This window comes from Durotheca rogersii (assembly GCF_024521655.1).
Source record: "Durotheca rogersii strain YMJ 92031201 chromosome Unknown GGS23scaffold_4, whole genome shotgun sequence".
NCBI lineage: Eukaryota > Fungi > Ascomycota > Sordariomycetes > Xylariales > Xylariaceae > Durotheca > Durotheca rogersii.
In genome coordinates this window covers 165,604-184,990 of record NW_026251235.1, presented here as the reverse complement: position 1 = coordinate 184,990, position 19,387 = coordinate 165,604, and the positions used below count along the sequence as shown (strand labels likewise).

General features: G+C 56.5%; 6 protein-coding genes across 6 annotated transcripts; 3 read left to right on the top strand and 3 right to left on the bottom strand.

The window, feature by feature from the left end:
* Positions 1-799: 799 nt before the first annotated feature.
* GGS23DRAFT_603252 (glycoside hydrolase family 115 protein) lies at positions 800-4,225 on the bottom strand (the record flags this gene model as incomplete). Its single annotated transcript, XM_051519453.1, has 3 exons — positions 800-1,983; positions 2,050-3,793; positions 3,905-4,225. The coding sequence occupies 3 exons, from the start codon at positions 4,223-4,225 to the stop codon at positions 800-802; spliced, it is 3,249 nt and encodes a 1,082-aa protein (XP_051374419.1).
* Positions 4,226-5,081: 856 nt separating this feature from the next.
* Positions 5,082-6,775, bottom strand: GGS23DRAFT_553869 (uncharacterized protein). Its single transcript, XM_051515497.1, has one exon. It carries the CDS (start codon positions 6,399-6,401, stop codon positions 5,622-5,624), a length of 780 nt encoding a protein of 259 aa, XP_051374418.1. The 5' UTR covers positions 6,402-6,775; the 3' UTR covers positions 5,082-5,621.
* Positions 6,776-7,814: 1,039 nt separating this feature from the next.
* On the top strand, positions 7,815-9,738 carry GGS23DRAFT_616831 (amidase; the record flags this gene model as incomplete). Its single annotated transcript, XM_051520809.1, has 2 exons — positions 7,815-9,465; positions 9,565-9,738. Exons 1-2 carry the CDS (start codon positions 8,308-8,310, stop codon positions 9,736-9,738), a joined length of 1,332 nt encoding a protein of 443 aa, XP_051374417.1. The 5' UTR covers positions 7,815-8,307.
* A 622-nt stretch (positions 9,739-10,360) lies between these two features.
* Positions 10,361-11,149, top strand: GGS23DRAFT_351483 (zinc-binding domain-containing protein). The gene has a single exon (XM_051513132.1). The coding sequence runs from the start codon at positions 10,450-10,452 to the stop codon at positions 10,984-10,986; it is 537 nt and encodes a 178-aa protein (XP_051374416.1). The 5' UTR covers positions 10,361-10,449; the 3' UTR covers positions 10,987-11,149.
* A 1,509-nt stretch (positions 11,150-12,658) lies between these two features.
* GGS23DRAFT_553863 (uncharacterized protein) lies at positions 12,659-14,693 on the bottom strand. The gene has a single exon (XM_051515496.1). It carries the CDS (start codon positions 14,274-14,276, stop codon positions 13,209-13,211), a length of 1,068 nt encoding a protein of 355 aa, XP_051374415.1. The 5' UTR covers positions 14,277-14,693; the 3' UTR covers positions 12,659-13,208.
* A 2,529-nt stretch (positions 14,694-17,222) lies between these two features.
* Positions 17,223-19,088, top strand: GGS23DRAFT_603249 (kinase-like protein; the record flags this gene model as incomplete). The annotated part of the gene is made up of 1 exon (XM_051519452.1): positions 17,223-19,088. One exon carries the CDS (start codon positions 17,223-17,225, stop codon positions 19,086-19,088), a length of 1,866 nt encoding a protein of 621 aa, XP_051374414.1.
* Between the last annotated feature and the right edge of the window lie 299 nt (positions 19,089-19,387).

Here is a 19,387-nt window from a genome sequence, read left to right as displayed (position 1 = left end):
CAAGGGAGGGAAGAGGTGTTGGGTTTGTCGGCCGGCGATAGGCGGTGGGAGGCGGCAGCTGAGTTATGTATCGTCATCAGCAGGAGCCAAGAACCAACCTGCGCATGCATGTGTTGTGTGTGTGGGCGGAAGTGATGTTTACGCAGGACACAGGCGAGGCGAGGCAGACGGGCATGTACCATACCCTAGGGAGGAGTCAAGTTATTTTTTTTTTCTTGGGGGGGCGCGCGCGTGTTGATTTGATGGCCGCTAAACGTCTCCGCAGCAACCGGCAAGCCAGACGCTGCCCCAGGGGACTGGAGCACCTGATTGGCCGGCACCCTGGAGACCTAGCCTGAGCAACCCCAGACTTTTGGGCGGGCGCGGCCAATCACCGGCCGCAAAACACGTGAGCTGCCCTTGCGTAGGTGAATGTGCGGGCTAGCGGGTTGTTGCTTGTAACGAGTTGGCTATCCCCTGCACTGCGCCCAAGAAAGGTACCTAGTAGAGGTACTTCGTAAATAGGGGCGACTGAAATACCACGACATCGCAGCCCTAACAGGCGTTCGCCATTGTCTCAATTTAGGGGTTTATGCCTGCTCGTCTCGGAGGCTATGATACCCGTAGTGGACAACTGAGCCAGGTAGGTAGTTCCTCAAGTGTCTGCCTATATCCCATGGGCATGGGCACTGTTCACTAACTCTAGGCGGAACGTACCTGTAGGCAGAGACGGCGCGAGGCTAGGAGCCTCCCGAGGTACTACCTACCTGCCTACCTACAATCACCTCGCAACATACCTACGGCTACGCCCCGGCGCGGCTCACCTCCCCTCTCTACTCCCCGTCAACTGCCCGACCACACCGGGCCCCGTCGCGAAGCTCGTCCCGTCGTAGCCGCCGACCTCATCGCGGCCGACAAGGAAGCTCTCGGGCGGGCCGAGGTAGCTCTCGCGGACGCCGCCGAGGTCGACCACGATCTTCTGCACCACCACGCTCGGCGCCAGCCCCCACACGCGCAGCCGGTGCGCGCCCTCGCCCGCCACGCGCCACGTCGTCGTCGTCCTGTGCGCCGGCGCCAGCCCCCACACCGCGTCCGCCACCGCCCGCCCCCACCCCGGCGGCATCCCCTGGCCCACGCTCTCGCCCACGAACTGGACCACCTGCGGCGGCGAGCCGCCCACGGCGTCCGCCGGCTCCAGCGACACCGCGAACTCGAGCGGCGTCCCGTCCGACAGGTAGTTCTGCGTCGGCGACAGATACAGCGTCACGTTGGCGCGCGACGCGTTTGTGAACAGGTACACGTCGTACTCGAGCGCCGGCGCGGTAGCCGGGGTCTGCGGCGGCGCCGACTGCGGCCAGAGCGTGACGCCGCCGAGCGTGCGGCCGTAGTTGCGCAGCGTGCGGTAGGAGACGGCGGCGGCGGCGCCCGGCGGCGTGTGCACGCGCTGGTAGTGCGGGCCTTCGATGGCGACGTGCCCGTCCGACTCGACGAACCCGCGCGTGAAGTTGGCCGGCACCGCGCACAGGCTGACCGGCAGCTGCACCACCGGCGCGCCGTACCAGCGCGAGAAGCCGTCCCGGCCGCACCCCGTCGAGAAGCTGATGTTGGCCAGCGTGTCGCCGCCGCCCGCCGGCGCGCTCGCCCAGTCGATCGACACCAGCACCCGCGAATCCGTGCCGTTCGTCGGGCCGACCGTCCCCGCCTGCGGCCGCAGCTTCACCCAGGGCAGGTCCGCCTCGGCGCGCCACTCGCAGTCCAGGGTGCCGCGAGAGTAGACGTCGAGCCAGCGCGTGGCGGGGCCGTAGCGGTCGAGCGGCGGCAGCACCAGATTCCGCCCCGAGTTGGCGTGGTACTTGTTGTCGCCGGGAATGCTGGCGTTGAGCCCCTCGATGGCGATACCTACGTTGCCTGCAATGGACGACACCGCAGTCTGGACGTAGGCCATGGCCGGGAGTACGTTCCGCATCGGCTGCTGCCAGTAGCCGTCGTATCCAAAGTGTGTTTCTATTAACAGAATTAGTTCGACAGACTTCGAGGGTCTGCGGTTGTTGAGTGTTTCGGCCGACTTACGGTCTAGCATGTGCTTCCATTTCCCGTCTAATAGGCTATCCCATCTAGCTGTGAGGTTCGCGTCGGCGTTGAACCTTTCCAGGACCTCGGCGATGAGGTCGTTGGCCGCATTGCGGTGCTGGTTCGCGTAGACCATGTTCTTTCCGGCGCCGATGTGGACCTGGTGGATGATCTGGCCGCCGAGGACGGGGTGCAACACCATCTCGAAGAACGCCGGCCGGTAAGCTTCGTCTAATCGGTCGTAGACCACCTGGGCGTCGCCGACTAGGGCTTGCCATTGCGCAAGTATCGCGTCGCCCTCGTTGTAGTTTACGACCGAGTAGACGTACGGCTCGACCAGCTCGAATTTCCTCCTCCCAGCGTACGTGCCGAACCGCGTCATGATGTCCGTTATGTCTGCGGCGTGCTCTGATCCGAACTCGCGAGCAGCCCAAGCGAGAGTCCAATCAGTAACGTTGTCTACCCCCCATCGGTTAATATCGTACGCCATGTCCAAGAAGTGGGTTAGCGGAATCTCGAGGGGCTTCAGATCGCCGACGTTGACAATCCATATTCGATCGGCGCCGTGGGCATATGCGAGCTGCATCTGCTCCGCCGTCTTCTCCAGCTGGATCGTGTTTATCCACTTATAATTCCTAGTGTCGCCGACGTAATCGAAGTGATAGTAGACGCCCGCGCCTCCAGACCGGGCCGTCTCGTTTCCGATAGGCACCCGTCGCACGTTGCCCCAGTTGTCATCGGCCCATAGGAGGGTGATATCCTCGGGGATTGTTAGACCCTGGAGGATATATGACATGACTTCTTTGTACAGACACCACAGCTGAGGGACGTCGGTGATGTCGGCCTCTAGGACATCCTCGATAATGGCTCTCTGGTTACTAACAAGCGTCTCTAGCATTTCGACGATAACCTCGACACCTAGGCCCTCGATTGCGGTATCTCCAGTTCCTCTCATGCCCATGGTCCATAGGCTGTTGCGGGCGTAAGGCTTAGCCCTCTGCGCGCCATAAACGAAATACTCGTCGATCGTCTTATTGTTCAGATTGTACGCCCATGGGCCGAGGCCTTTATTTATGTAGAAGTTACCGAACTCATTCTGAGCGCGCATCATCGGCTCGGTGTGTGAGCTGCCCAGTACGACCTCCCACGCGTCGGCGAGTGGCTGGTTCGCAGGATCGTCGATCTCGAACATGGTCCCCCACAGGGCCGGCCACAGGTAGTTGGCCCGTAGTCGAAGCAGCAGCTCGAAAACGTTCGAGTAGAAGTTGGCGCCGTAGCCGTCCCCGTACGGCGTGTCCGGGTAATTCCACTGGACCCACCCTGACAACCCAGGCTGCTCATCGTTGATGAAAAAGCCGCGATACTTGACCGAGGGGGGACCTTGCACCTTTCCGTCCGGGAGGGCGTAGATTTCTTTCGACTGCTTCGCTGGCACGTCCGCCCACCAGTACCATGGGCTGACGCCGATCTGCTCGCTGATGTCGTAAATACCGAAGATGGTCCCACGGGGATCGCTGCCCGCGATAACCAGGGCCTTTGCGCATCCAACTATCGGCTCCTCGACGACTTTGGTAGCGAAAGATTCCCACTTCCCCTCAACTTCGGAAACGTTCAACTTTCCTGCCTTAACGAGGTCATCGATTACCGTGGAATGTCCCAGCGTGCCGACAATTATCACAGTGTTTTCAAGCGATGGATCGGCGTACTCGGGGCCATCAAAGTGTTGCGGTTCGTTAACCTCATACTAGCAATCCATTAGCGAACGGTCTCTATCTCTCGGGCTCAGAACAACCACAATTGAGGCTCATATCTACTACACTCCAAGCCTGTTAGGTGTTTTTTTTCTTCGGCTTACATGTGTGTAGTTTTGGGTTATCGGCCTGTATTCGTACGCGGCTGGTTTAGCCCCCTCTTGGCCATTGCTCAGGGTGAGGTTGGTCCCGGTCACCCGTCCGAAGTCCTTAGCGAGATCCCCCGCGGCGCGGACGACGCCCCAGTACTCATTGTCAGAAACGAGAATCTGCGGCTGGGAGACCGCTCCGCCGGCTAGCTGAAAAGCCCCTGGACTGCTAGTGAAGCTAATTACCTGCTTCTGTCCTAGGGCGGCGGCGAGGGGGGCGAACCCTATTGCCGCCGCCTGGATCAGCAGCTGGCATCGTGGGGTGAGGAGGTGCATATCTAGGAGCTCGCAGTATGTCCCAGTGCTAGTTCCACACTACTGAACAGGGCACCTTCAAGAGCATCCACTGCAAGAGTAGAAGTCCCGAGTGTGCTATCTAAGTGAGCGTAGCATCACCAGAGCACAGGTAAGTTCGAGGACATATCGTGGGCTGCGAAGCGGGAACGGCCAGGGTAATATACGACAGCTCTAACGAACCGAGTGAAGTAGAACCGGGACAAGCTATCCCGGTAGGCGGCGAAAACGGACCATCGTCGTAGCTAAGGCGGAGAAACGACGTATTGAATCCGGAGACCGTGCCGACATGTTGAGGGAGTGCAGTAGCGAGGATGCTACCCAAGATCGTGATATCTCGCTTGGCAAACACCGTACCTGAATTGACCACACCATGCCCATATACTCTCCGCATTGGGGTCAATCAAAACCACGCGTGCCTCGAGGTAGAGAAGCCGAAAAATTGGCGAGAACCGACTGGCGGATAATTTACCGCGAGGGGAGAGCGCAGGTGATCGCACCCACGAGTTCTAGCAGTGCCCCGAGTATAGGAACACGAACAGAGAGTCGGGGTTCAAGGAGGCTAAAGGAGGCGAGAGGAGCATTCAATAATACCTACGGACTGCGGTCCCCTCGCAGCATAGTTGGAGCCGTTATTATTACCTACCAAACGGCATATGCAGCTCTGCGGCGCGGAAGTACGTGAAATAACCCGGCCAATCACCCTGCGCGTCCGGCAGCTTTGCCCAAGCTTTACGGATATCCAGGACTAGGGATGTTCCCGTCCAGGCGCCCTGAATTTAGCCTGAATGCAATCACCCAATCTGGGGCCGGGTCTGCGTCCACTGCTCCGACGACGGGAAAACAGAGCCAGCCGCCTAGGCGCAAAACTGCTAGCCATAGTCATCTTCAGAAGACTCATTATCATTGTACAGAAAAACCTCTTACGGGAATCATCTACAGTTTCCTATTTCTCGCAACATGCTGGCAAAACACCCTCAACTAAGTGAGTTGCGGCCTAGGTAGATACGGGTCTTTAGACCGCGCCTCATACTCAAATCCTCTAGTTAACACAACCAAATATGAAGGGGGCCGTTGCGGTGAGAGGGGAACCATGAACCCCGCCCTCGCCATCCCGCCTACCTAGGCGCCGTGGGCCTTGGCAAAGCGCAACCATGCCTCGATACCGACTCCATAATATGGTTCCTCGGGGCCTTGGTATGGGTAGAATCGGCGGATTGGGGGCGAGGGCGAGGGCCGCGAACCCTCTGTTTCCGTCTGGGATTCGGGGCTCAGATCCGTCGATAGCTCTAGCAATGTGTGAGGAGGGTGTTCAGAGTACTGTCCCCTCTTTTCATGGCCGGTCGGAATCAGTTCGGGAGCATTGGTTCGGGGCACGTCAAGCTTCGTAAGCGCCTTGGAGGGGATAAATCGGCCTGGTTGGAAGCCGTCGCAGCCGGTACCGTTTGTGCCGCTGCCATTTGCCTTCGGGGGGTCGACTTCGTCGCCGAGCTCCCAGACATGTGCCATCTCGGACTGCTCGAGGTTGCGGGCCCTTCCCAAGATGACGTCCTTGAATTGGCGGACCACCGCGCGTACCCAGTATCTCTGGCCTGAGCGGGCACGAAACCCAGTACGTGAGCAAGGCGGCTAGCCTTAGCGGCAGGGTGAGGTGGTACCTACCACGTCCACACTCGAGGGCGTATCCGGTGAGGCCCGACCGCTGGAGCGTATCGAGCCAGTCTCCCACCGTCCGTCGAACGACGAGTCCTAGTCTGAAGCTGCAAGCATAACCTTCTAGGAGGTCGATCGGAGATCCCTTTCGGGAGACCCTGCTCGTGACGTTGGGCACAGGGCCGGGGCGGCACACGGTGATGGTGTTCCCGGCCGTGTCGGCCTGTCTCAGTTCGACGGTGGCGCTGCGCCGAGCTGCCAGCTCGAGGACGATGACCCAGCAGTTTCGCTCCTCGGTGTATCCGTTCAGACTATAATTCACCTCCCGCTCGCGAGCCGCGAGCCAGCAAGCCACGATGGGCTCGGCGCAGAGGCCTCGCCAGTTTACGCGTTTATGCGGTTCCCATAGCTCTCGAGCGAGGAACACGGTGTGGACGGTGCCGACGCCGGCACGGAGGCGGAGGAGCTCCTGAGGGGAGTAGTGGATGAAGGAGGAAGGCGACATCGTCGGCGTAGCGCAGGGGCCGGGTTGTTCGGCTGAGGAGGGTGGGATGTGACAGTTGCTCTGCGATGCAGGCGAGAACCAGGGCTGGGATCCGGTGATCCAATAAGTTTAGGTCAAGAAGAAGCTGTCGCAGTAGCGACACGACGAGCGGGAGATGTCTCTCAAGTGTTATCTCACGAGATATGTGGTGATAGACGGGTAAAACCTGGGCAGACAAGTAGGTAGGTAGACAGGCAGGTAGGTACCTAGGTAGGTAAGTCGAGAAATAGTCGACGTACGGATGCTACCAAGACGCGAAAGCTCCTCGAGCACAGGTTGGTTATAATAGCGTGTAGCCGCCGGCCTCTACGAGAGGTAGATGTGATAATAGGCACTGAGTAGGCAAGTTGCGAATGGATGAATTACCTAAGGTGCCTCGTGAAGTACCTACCTACCTTCACTTGACTTATCTGCCTCCTATGTGTACCTCCCGGAGTGCGAATTGTATGTATCGGGAATTGGGGTATAGACACGTTCGGAAGGAGGGATACATTCGCTGGAAGGAGTTGGAAGGCACGGTGAGAATCCGGTGGCGCCATTAGGAGTTACACCGAGTATTGGTGGGAAGGCACAAACAAGCGTGCCTAGGTGGAGAAACGCATGGCCTGGAAACAGCAACTGGTGTATAGGCACTTACATTACTTGACTAACCCGACCGATATCCTCCTTACTTATTATTACCTACATGGAATGCACCATTAACTTCCCACTTATTATAGGGTACATAAGCGTAAGCATAAACGTATAGCTCCATCGCCTAGCAAGGCTTAATACATTGCAACTCCCCAACTATAGAGATGGACTGTATAACATAGAAACCCACAGCCATACTTATTATATAATAGTGCCTGGCTAAAAGAGCAGAGCATAAGCCTTTCTCGTTACATTTCAGCGTAACAGATAAGTTATAAAAGACAAGCAAGACTGTTATAGCTTCTCAACTACGAGTACTAGAATGGTCCCAAGCACGCAAAGCCAAGCTGAAATCCTACTTGCTAGCCTTCGTTCGACCCATATTAATTCGAACCCGAATATCCAACACTGTCAACCGGTTAACCCTTTGTTTATAGTCCTGTGCTGCGTTATGATGGCAAACGAGGAGAACACATGCCTCGCAGTTACGCAAAACAAAGGAGACATGACAAGAAATATAAGAATAGAGGAGCAGACCCGGACAGAGGAAAGACATAACACGAGTTACTTATTACACAAAGCTCTATGTCGAGGCAGGGAATCGAATGCAATAGTTTAGGTACCTGAGCAACTAAGGTAGGTACCTACCTGGGCAGGTAGGTTGGGTATTAGGTAGGTACTTAGTAAGCGGCCAACAGCGGATAACTTTCTGTTATCTTCACTACTTTTACGCCATCCTATCCCCATGGGGGCATCCACTTCTCTTCCAAACTCCCTGGCTCCGAACATGAACTCCTGTCTCGCCCCAAGCAGCCAGCAGCCGGCCCTGATGAGGCCACCGCCCCTTCTACTAACTCGCCGTCGCGATACGTGAAGCGATGTTTACCTGTCATACGGGCTCATATCTGCCGAGTGGGGGTTGCGGTCGTATTGCTCCCCGCGTATGCCGCGGCCAACGCCGTGAGATAACTATCCGACACCGGTTCGGCGGAAAAGCCGCCGCAGAACAGGCGCCAAGGCCTTGGGGGACCGCTTGAATAAACCCACCCACTCCAATACCCTGGGAAATTGGCCCAACGAGCGGTTAAACTAGACCAGTATTAATACCCGAGGTGGCGCCCGGGGCCTACGGTTAGGTTAATAGGACCAACGCCCTCGGCCAGTCCCCTCGTGATACCTAGAAATCATCCTTCATCGGGCGCGGAACAAAGCTTGGCTCGGACAGAACAGAAAAATGAAGCCCTACCAGCTTACCGCGGCGCAAGCTCAGGCGGAAATCCGCAACGGCTCGCTGACCATCGAGCAGTACGCCCGGTCGCTGCTCGCGCGGATCGAGCAGAGGGACGCCGACGTCGGCGCCTGGGCCCACCTCGACCCGGAGTACGTCGTGCGCCAGGCCCGCGTCCTCGACTCGGTGCCGCCCGAGCAGCGTGGCCCGCTACACGGCCTCGCCGTTGCCGTCAAGGACATCTTCAACACTAAGGACATGCCGACGCAGCATAACTCGCCCATCTACGCCGACAGCCGCCCCGGCATCGACGCCGCCGCCGTCGCCGTCCTGCGCACCGCCGGCGCCCTTGTCCTCGGCAAGACCACCACCACCGAGTTCGCGTCCATGGCCTCCCCGACCAGCACCCGGAACCCCAACGACCCGGCCCGCACCCCCGGCGGCTCCTCCTCTGGCTCCGCCGCCGCCGTCGCCGACCTCCAGGCCCCTCTCGCCCTCGGCACCCAGACCGGCGGCAGCATCATCCGCCCGGCCTCCTTCAACGGCATCTACGCGCTTAAGCCGACCTGGGGCGCCGTCAGCCGCGAGGGCGTCAAGGCCTACGCGCCGAACCTCGACACCGTCGGCTTCTTCGCCCGCGCCGTCGATGACCTGCAGCTTCTCGTCGACGCTTTCGCGCTTGAGGACGACGATGACGGCGGCGCCGCCGATGCCCCCTTCTCGGTGCGCGGCGCGCGCTTCGCCGTGGTCAGGACCGTCGCGTGGCCGAGCGCGGGTGCGGGTACGCGCGCGGCGCTGGAGGCGGGGGCGGCGCTACTGCGCGCGCACGGCGCGGCGGTCGACGAGGTCGCGCTGCCGGTGGCGTTCGACGCCGCCCCAGGGTGGCACGAGACGGTGATGCACAGCGACGGGCGGGCAGCGTTTCTGGCGGAGCACCGGGCGGCGCGGGCGCAGCTGGCGCCGTTCCTGGCCGGCCACGTCGAGAACGCGCGCGGCATCACGCGCGCCGCGCAGTGCGCCGCTCTCGACGGGCTCGCCGCCCTCCGCCCCCAGATCGACCGCCTCGCCGGCGCGTACGACGCCATCCTCACCCCCAGCGTCGTCGACGAAGCCCCCGTTGGTACGGCGTCCACCGGCAGCCCCGTGCTAAATGCCATCTGGACGGTGCGTTCTCCCCGCTTCTCCTTCTTCTAGGACCCCTCCTCCTTTCCCGCCGTCTCCGTTCGCCACATGATAACTGATGCATGCGATGCGTCTTCCTAGGCCCTCCATACACCAGTGATCAACATCCCAGGGTTCAAAGGGGAGAACGGCATGCCTATCGGCTTGTCTTTAGTCGCACCGAGGTACCACGACAGACGCCTGCTTACCGTCGCTAAGGCTGTGGGGGAGGTATTTGAGTCTGAAGGGGGGTGGGTGCGACAGGAGCGGCGCTGACGCAGATAATAATAATAAGAGCCTGCCCGAGGGTTCTTTGTTCAAGCCCTGGGCATAACTGAACATTTGCATATTTCCGCGATCATACCTAGGTATTTATCCTCTGTAAAAGTATGAGTAAATTCATAACTGGTATGCTGATGTTGCATGCAGAATACGGGGCTCCCTACTCGTGGATATATTTCATACACACGCTGTTCGATAGCCCCCTTCCTTCGCTAGTCTATTGTTACGCTAGTAAAACGTCAACTTACAAGGCGGTTTCGCTATGGCTCTCGTTTGCCTCTCGTACCTTTACGGCGTCTCTACCCGTTTACGTTTCAAACGTGACGCTGTTCGCCGGATCAGTATGACACTACATGAGCCGATGGGGGCTCACTCAAATACGTGGCTGGACCAACAACGTCTTTCCACGCGCCCCTGAGTCACCGAGGGCGCAGCGGGAGAACGCAACGGTATTGGACGACGCTGAGAAGTCATCCTTTCTCCCTGCTACTAGACAGCCATTAAAGTCACCCTCAGCTGCGGGTTAGACTTACAGGGTCGCGTTTTTATGACCTGTAGTAAACCGAAATTGGAGGGATATTAATACTCTCTTCAGGCGCCTTCTTTTTCTCGTGAACCTGCCATGCTCCAAAGATCATTATATTGTCCGATCAGCCTAATAACTTCAGCTCATCACATCAAAACACGATCATCGCATTGTCCACAATGGCACGGAAGAAGTCCAAGAAGCCCGAACAAGAGACGAGTTCCTCCGAGCCCAAGCCAGAGACGAGGGCCACCATCAAGTATCCATCGCTCCATCAGGACGTCGCGAACGCAGTATCCGACCAAATCCCCTCGACGTGGTTCAAAAAAAAAGACAAAGGGTTCGAGGAAGAATACTCGACGAAAGTGATGGGAAAGTTCAAATGCAACAACGGCGGCTGTTCTAAGGACGGCTGGGCAAGTAGGACGGTAGCTATTGTGATCCGACGGTATCCTAACAATGGGTACAACGCCACCGTATTCAACCAGCGCTGTCAATCCTGCAACAAATTAGGCACCCTGACACTAAACGAGAACTCGTATATCGAACGAGTCGCATATAGGCTGAAGAAATGGGCTGGCGTTCCGATGGAGACGCGGCCGTATGATGGGAGTGGAGGCCCGCCGCATATAAGTGAGCTCTGCGAGGGTTGTAAACGAGGTTATTGTCAGGAGGCCTTCCGCCGAAGGCCAATACACGGACCATACGGGGTTTAATATGTTTAAGGCCACGTCTCTACAAGGAAGAGTCGGATTTATCGCTCGAGCTACAGGACGCCTCGATATTCTGGGTGCCCTAGTTTTGGACTGAACCTGGCCGGGGGGCGGGGGTAAATACACTGACCTGTATCTAGCCGGTTCTCCTAAGCATTTATCCACGTATCCTCGAGGGCAGGCACGGTTTCATATAGGAGAAGCATCGTCGAATACGCGAAAGATAACTCCCACCTCTGAATGTCAGCATGTGTCCTAGTGAGTGTGGCAGCCGATGGGGAACCTGCAAAGGACTAGTCCTACCATATCACTACGATATACCTAGATGTTTATTCGAGGTTTATGGGGCAGCGAACTCCCGCGGTCTTGTGTGTAATCGGTAATGATTTGCCTAGTCTTGACCTAACCATAGCATATATAGGAATATACTTACGCATGGGCAGCCCGGGGCGACGTCCATCGCACAGCGGCCCTTCTCGGCTGGAAATCTGGCATTTGGGCCTCTCGGGACGGTGTTGCGGAACGTATTGCCATCTAGTCTCCTGAGGTGGCCGGCCTGAACCGCAACGTTCTGGGTCCCCATTTTCTCTCGCTCGCGTGCTGCTCTGCTCGGAATATACGCGTGCCTGTGTGATCAGCTGGGTAATATAATATGTCCTCGGCAGGTTCGGTAGGCAGGCAGATCTGCAAGCACATTCATCCATTACCGTCCGCGGGTAAGAACGAAAGGTCTAAGGGTCGTAATTCTGATAAATCCGATCAGTACACAGAGCCTGGGAGTCCTATCTGCACCCGTTCCCACGATATTGCTGACTAGCCATTTCCTCGCTACAATACCTACTCATGACAAGGCTAGGAATATATATAGCCTAGATGTATACCTTCTATACAATGGTTTAGGCTCTACCGACGGGCATTAACTAATACCTGCGTCTGTAGCGTGTACGGTATATAGGTGGGAAATTTATCTAGGCTTACAGATCCAAAAGCGCCCATCCCCCATCGTGATAGAGTGCACGGGGGGGGGGGGCCTTAGAGAGGTGCTGTGCTTCACGATGCCCCTCAGCGTGTGTATTACACGGCGTTATTGATGTGACGGGCCGAGATTGGTTGGTGTGGGCGGCCTAGTTACTCGGTCACCTGCGTCTCCTAGAGTCGACTATTTGGTCACGGTCCCGATCACTTGTAGACAGTTGTCGGCTGCCACTCATATACTCATCAGACATTTCTCTGCCTCTACACGGCATGCTAGCAATGCCCACAGGAGGGTACGCGGACGTCATCTTGCCCCCGCGTTTAATAGGTACCTTGCCTCGGAGCGTGGTAATTATTGTGGTTGTGTTGAATGCCGAGTTGGGAAATTCAAGTTCGACGACACGCGGGAAACGGAACTCAACAGAAGATGAAGATAAAACACATTAATCTGTTACTGGACGTTACCCAACGGTAGTATGTACGGTCTGGGTGGGCAAAAGGCAAATTGAAAATGGTAAAAGGCTGGGTGAGAGATGGTGTAGGTAGGTAACAGATGGTAACGGCCTGAGTACTTTTCGGTCTTCACTAGACCTAGGTATTATCGAGAACTCATCAGGAGCTCGCGTCAGGAAGCAGGACCGCTTATATAAGCCCCCCGCCTATATATACCCTCCTCTGCTGGATTGAGCAGTCATTCTAGGCAACGATGAACCTCCCCACCACCGACCCTCTCTACTGCAATCGATCCCATCTCGATCACAAAGCCCATCACGACTCCGTCGCGATCAGTGTCGAAGCACGCCCTAAACCTCATACGCCTTCCGTAGGGCGGCCTATCTACGTCTAGCACATCCGCAACCGCCTTAATTATACCGCCGATACCATAACGTACCATAGCAACGAGGCGGCGTATTTTCTATATCCCCTCCTAATGGCGATAGTAATGGCGATGGTGTTTGTGAATGAGTTGTCGATCCACGACCCCGATACATGGCCTGCATGCTCGGTCGCTCGCGATCTACAATTTCTTCTCTGCTGACCATATAGCTATTGTTTGTCATAATTAGATGGGTAGGTAATTTGTACATCAAGTCAGCAATCGTAGCACCAACTTGAAGCCGTCGTTATGACCGAAATAGGAACGTTAAGAACAACACGATTCGGACCAACGCCATGACAAAGACATAAAACTAAAGGCATTAAGGGTATTAACAGCATCATCATAATATATATACACATCCATGACGACGTCAAGTGTCATAGTACTTCCACCCCAAAGGTTTGGGTCTAAACCGTGTCCGATCTGGAGAAGTTTTTCGCACCCGACCGACTTCAGGACTCCTCCGTCGTGATCTCACCAAGCCTGGACTTCTCTCGCGCCTGTGAAGCGGGGAATACTTCGATGACATGGAGAGCTTTATGGCGTCGCTAGCTAGGCAGGAAACCGAGCCCGGATCGTTCCGGAACGTCGGTGTCTTCGACTCGCTCTCGTCGTCCCTTTGCCGATCAGGCCTCGAGGTCATCGGCTTCTCGTTCGCCTCTCCTACATCGGATTCGTCATCCACCTCCTCTACGTCGGACTCCTCATCTACCTGAGATGCCAGTGATATGATTTCCGATATGTCGGAAATAGACGTAGTAGGACTGTCGAGGTCGTCTGATTGCGATGTCTCGTCGTCGTCGTCGTCGAACCCTCGGGACAAGGTAGTCGACAGCCCCAGTTCACCCGTCTCGGGATCCGAAAAGGATGAGGTCCGCTCTGCTGTCAAGGAAGAAGAACCATCCGAACACATGGTAAGAGACCGGGGAGAAGGAGGAAGGTGATTTGACGGAACGGTGTGAGTCCTGGTTGTGATCGGGAGAGGCTCGTCTGTTACGGAAGAATAATCGTCTTCGGGCTCGTCAAAGAACGGCTTGAAGGTGAAGTCATCGCTAGCGCGATGCCACGGGTGGTCGTCGGGAAGATAGGAGGCAAAGTATCGCACGAGAGAGTCCATCGACCTGGTACGAAACAGCTGCAGGGCGTGCTCCCATTGCCGAGTCCCGATAAGACTGGGGTTGGCGATGATCTCGACCGAGGCGGACTCCAGACTCTGATTCAGCTCATCGAGCCGTTGCTGCTTTCGGTCGGCTAACAGGCGATGGAACTCGTCGGTCGTGTTCGCAGTCGCGGAGATTTCGAAGACGTCGTGGTGAAAGGCCTCGGGGTCCTGGATGGAGAAAGCGATAGTGTTGTACTGATCATGCAGTTTGGTGAAGAGCTCTTCTCTCTTCATGCCAAATTTCCAAGCGGGCCATGACCAACCAGGATCGTCCATTCTCCAGAGGGCGATGCTGGTTACTCCTGGGCCGACTTAAACTTCGCGGTCCTTCACAGGGGAAACAGGGAGCGGAAGTCGGATCAGAGTTGGACCGGGTGTATGCGTGAGCGTACAAGTCTAAGTAGGGAGTTGAGAGGGGGTGGTATTATGGCGGATATCGAATTGGTGCGAAAGGAAGGGTTCGTGTACAGTTTTTTTGTTCCCTGGTATGTCTCGAAACAGGGCAACTAGGAGATCAGCCATCTACGCTGGGGGAGCGGAACACATCGTGGCGGCGGGATCTACTGTCGTCTTCGTTGACTTATGGGCGTCTAGCACTGCATCAAAGAGAGAGGTGCTCTGAGAGGGTGCGTGTGAGTGTTGAGGCGATTCCCAAGCGTTTAGATGTGTCCACAGGTGACTTCGTTGGGATCGATGAGGCCGAAACCGTCGGGAGTGGGAACGGTCTAGATACCATAAGTCGACAAAGGGTCGCGGTCTGCCTGCCTCAGGCATCAATGGCTGATTCAAAATAGAAGAGACGATTGGCTGGAAGAAGGGATGTGTGGATCCTAGGGGGGGCGGTTGACCACAAGGACCTTCCGCTCTGACACGATTGGCCACATTGCCACGATTGCTGCCAATCAGCAAGAAGGGTGAATTTGCGGAACCCAATCAAACGGGCCTGTGTTTGGAATGGTGGAGCCACATTGCCTCATGGGTCCAATTTTTCCACGCCAACCTCCATGAATGTAACCTAAGACGGGAGGGTATCCAATCACCTTAAGAGGCGTCGGCCCCTTCGAAGGTATTTCTATTTCCAACGTGCCGCACGTAGGTTAGGCTACATAGGCAGGCTACAGACATACATCCCTCGAGGTATTCCGGAGTGCCAATGTATGGGAAGCAGTACCTGGATGCCTCCAGTATTTTAGGTACTGGAAGCGCGTACCTAAGTACTCAGCACGGCGGCCGGCACCGGCTGACCATAGGTACCTACGCACTGTCCAACGCGAGGAATTATCGTGCTACACGTAATCTACATTCGTCGGCAGGCTTTCGCCTTGGGTTCCAATGTACCAGCCTTGATGTATATGAGTACTGAGTACCTAGGCGTGCAGGATTCGATGGATGACCCGTCGAAACGCTCTCCTAACTCGGTGTACTGCGTGTGTGGTAAGACGGAAGGCAGCGGCGACAATCATCCCTACCTCCTACGTAGGAGGCAGGTACCTAAGTACCGATCTCCCTCCGTTGTACCTATGTACTTAGGTACAGCTACTCAGGATTGGAGCCTTTTGGGTACGTTGGTGGAGGCCGCGAAGGGAATACGGGAATACGCAGAACTCGGCCTCCGAAAAATGTGTGGATGGAAAAGTCGAACTTCGTACATGACGTGCCTCTACACGTGTTGCCTAACCTCGTAGGTACCTGTGTATTTGTGGTTGATTCAAAAGGAAATCGTGGCCGTCGTCTTTATTGCCTCTAGGACTGCCGGGTTTCTCTCGTTTCTCGGCCTCGTGTGCGTGCCAAACCAAGCAAGGCTGACAGCACGGCATCACGATATCAATTCGAAATAGCATCATGGCACGCTGACGAGATCTGACCCAAACGTCTACCTCGCACTAACCTAGTCTGTCCGTCTGTTTGTCTGTCTGACCAGCCCTGCTCTACCCCCTCACCTGCCTACCCGGTAAGGCATATCTATAATCCGGGCGAAAAGGCCGTGAGAAGACGGACGGGCAGGCAGACGGACAGGTGCGCCGCGAGATCGACGACGACGGGCTTCAAGCAAGCGCCTACCGAATCCCCTCTTGTCTGTCGGACTCGTTCTCGTGGACTCGCTCTCGAGCCGACGGATCTGATCATGCCTGCTGGTCGGCTGTGCGATGGCTCAGACTTGCTGGGCTCGCTGACCTTGCTGAGCCACACCCCCCTGTGCGCGATTGGTTAGGACCGGCTGGGACCGTTGGGGGCCAAACCATGTCGTCGCTTGCCTGTTCCCTCACCTGTCGCCGAATCACTTGACGCATCTGAGCCCACCTGCATCCTTCACAATTCACAGTCTCCGACCCTTCCCGTGAGACTGTCTTCTCAGGTCACTCGCGCCTGTTCATGCGGCGGACCGCAACCTTCTCCTCCCTCCTCTCGCTCACTGTAAGCGTACGGTGTTGCAGCTAGATGAATGTCGAACATACTGCCCGTCCCCGCCCCCTCTCCCTCTCCCTCTCCCCGGCTCTGGTATGCGGGCGAAGCTGCGGTACTACCCACGTACTTGATGTCAGCAATGCTTCTAGGTATGTACGTGCCCATGCCTCTCAATTCACCCGGTTTTTCGCCTTCTCCTCTGGAGGCCTGAGGTTGGCTCCCTTCTGCGGTGCGAACTAGGCCGCCCTCCCTATACGCCTTGCGATACCTACCTAAATAGACGGCAGCCATCCTCAGGCAGGCCTAACCACGCTGGACGGCTCCGTTAAGTCGAGGTGACTAATTCACCAACCCCTGGGCAGTTGATCCGTCCGCAGACCGAGAAGGGCGATCAGCCGCACAGCGACTCCCAGTTTCCTCTCCAGTTTTCCCCGGTCCATGACATTATTATATGACTCTCCTTAGCAAGGACCAAAAGTAATCCGTGAGGGAGACACGTCTCGAGGTCTGTTCATCTGACGGATTGTTCTCTCGGATTTTTCTACAATCCGAATAACCACGGTTTTTAAATCTCGATCGCTGGAATGGCTCATTAACGGCGCCTACGTTGCGCCGACCACATTTTGCAGTTCTCGGTCGTTTTCTTCTGCCTGCTCTCTCTTTTTCTTCTTCGCCAACATCTGCCGCCAACTGCGGACCAAGTGGAGGCCATCTGTGCCATCGCTCGCTGTGTCTTCTTGACCGATACTCTGCGATTTCTCCATTTCTCTTATATATTTCGCTTTCTTCTCGTTCGTTCGAAACTGGACTGTCGCTATGGCGGAGGTCTGCCCTTCCGAGGAGAAGACGGAGCCGTTTACCACGGAGGAGCTCCAAGCTAGGCTGCAGGGGAGCATTCACGTCGACGAGTTCGACGATGTGCGCCAGGACACCGTGCCGCTAGATGCCTTAATCGTCGAGGAGGACCATCATAAACAAGGTATCCGTATCCTTGTGCGGCCGCTGACCCGAAACCGTTCGGTGAGCCCCGGGAACGATAATGTCCAGTGGCTAGCCTTGCGCGCTGAGGTCGCCGATCTTCAGCAGTCCAAATCCAGGGTTCTAGCCGTGACTCAGACGTCTAAAGACATCAATTTCTCCATTAGAATACCACAAGGCGATGAGGAGGACCGGCCACCATTATGGTCTGAACTATACTATAATCCGTCTGGCGATGGCTTAATATTGTGGAATAGATCCGATGTGCCAATTATTCTGACGAGGGTGTCTCCCCCCATCCCCGAGACTGGCGCGATCTTTGGTCAAGACATCAACCCGGGAGGTACCCAGGAGCTGTCGCCAGGCAGCTGGCGAATTAATATTTACACCACCCCCGTCCTCGACTTCAGGATTCTAGAGAAGCGTCCTGCGACTCTGTTAGTCCCTCGCGAGAGTGCCGATTCGTCCTCGAACCCCGATACCAGCCTTATCAACTCTTTAGGGAAGCGTTCGTTTCTAGCCGATGCCGACGACGAGGCCAGCAATGGGACCCCCGAGAAGAGAGCACGGAGGGAAGAGGGTGAGGGAGAACACAGAGATGACGAGGTCATCGTGTTTGACGGACAGCTTATCCTCCCATTTTCCAACGTGGCAAATACCAAGGAGGTTGCCGTTTCCAATGGCCACGCCCTCCTTGAGATCCAGAAGGACGAGACAGCGTTTATACCTGGCCGAGGCCTGGACCAGTATCAGCTGACGAGGCGTGAGCAAATAGCGGTTACGAGCGCATCGTCCGTGTTCACAGCCGAACATTCTCAGGTGCTAGACAGTATTATCACGGTCAAAGTACTCAAGACACGCGGGCCTGGAAATGGCTCCGCGGATACGCGCCCGCAGGATACGCATCGCGACGTGATCCGACAGGCCGACGTTTGGCTGCGCGAGTACAGGAACCAGGAGGAGCTTCGACACGAATCCATCGTGCGCCTATACGGCGGCGACGCGCGGTATCTCTCGCTGTATATGGAACACGTCGACGGCAAGGACCTAGCGGCCGGTGGAGTCTGGCGCGAGCCTGCGACTGAGCTATTCATGGGTGACCGGCAGGACGCCCTGCGCATCCTGCGCGACATTACCGGCGCCCTGAATTTTGTGCACGAGAAGGGTCGCATCCACAACGACATTAAGCCGGCCAACATCCTATATTCGCGCGACCGCGGCGCTGTGCTCTGTGACTTCGGCCTCTCGACGTCCACCAAAGACCCGGCCACCAACGGCGGCACCCCTTACTACGTCCCACCGGAGTTTTTCGCACACAAGCTACGCGGCCCCGCCTCCGATGTCTGGGCCCTGGGTGTCACGATGCTGTACGTCCTTCGAAAGATTGCTTTCCCCGAGGCCCGTGGTCGCAAGGGTCACCCGAAACAGTTGTATTGGAAGATCGCCGATCTACATCGCAGACATCATTACGCCAATAGGCCATCCTCAGCTGCCGCCCAGATGCACCAGTGGCTCGCCGAGGTCAACGAGGCCAAGGCGCACCTCAACCCGCGCGACCGCATCGAATTCTTGGTCTTACAGATGCTCACACCCAACCCGGGCAACCGCATTACGATGAAAATAGCCAAGATTGAGTTGAGCAAGGAGAAGCCGGCCGGGGGAAACGCTGTAGGCCGGGTAAGCGACGCCGGCAAATCTAAGTAACGAGAAGAACGAGCAAGCACACGAACAAGGTGTACGAGTCAATGTATCTTACCGGCTCATCGTATACGTCACGACGCAACCTAGTTAGAGGTCCTACCCTACCTTATGGCGCTACTCCCTACATTAAAACCCAGCATCATCTAACTTTGCTATCGCTCAACACTCGATCTAGTAGTTGTTTACGGAGGGGTGGGGGCAGTCGACGATATCGAGGTCGCCGTTATATGGAATGGATCGGGTTGCTTTAGCAGGTGATAGGGGTACGTTTTCATTTTTCAGGCCTTCAGCGATGCTCGGAC

What these genes read in the sequence shown, in the direction of transcription:
- GGS23DRAFT_553869 (XM_051515497.1), bottom strand. Translation starts at nt 6,401, where the DNA reads ATGTCGCCTTCCTCCTTCATCCACTACTCCCCTCAGGAGCTCCTCCGC.
- GGS23DRAFT_351483 (XM_051513132.1), top strand. Translation starts at nt 10,450, where the DNA reads ATGGCACGGAAGAAGTCCAAGAAGCCCGAACAAGAGACGAGTTCCTCC.
- GGS23DRAFT_553863 (XM_051515496.1), bottom strand. Translation starts at nt 14,276, where the DNA reads ATGGACGATCCTGGTTGGTCATGGCCCGCTTGGAAATTTGGCATGAAG.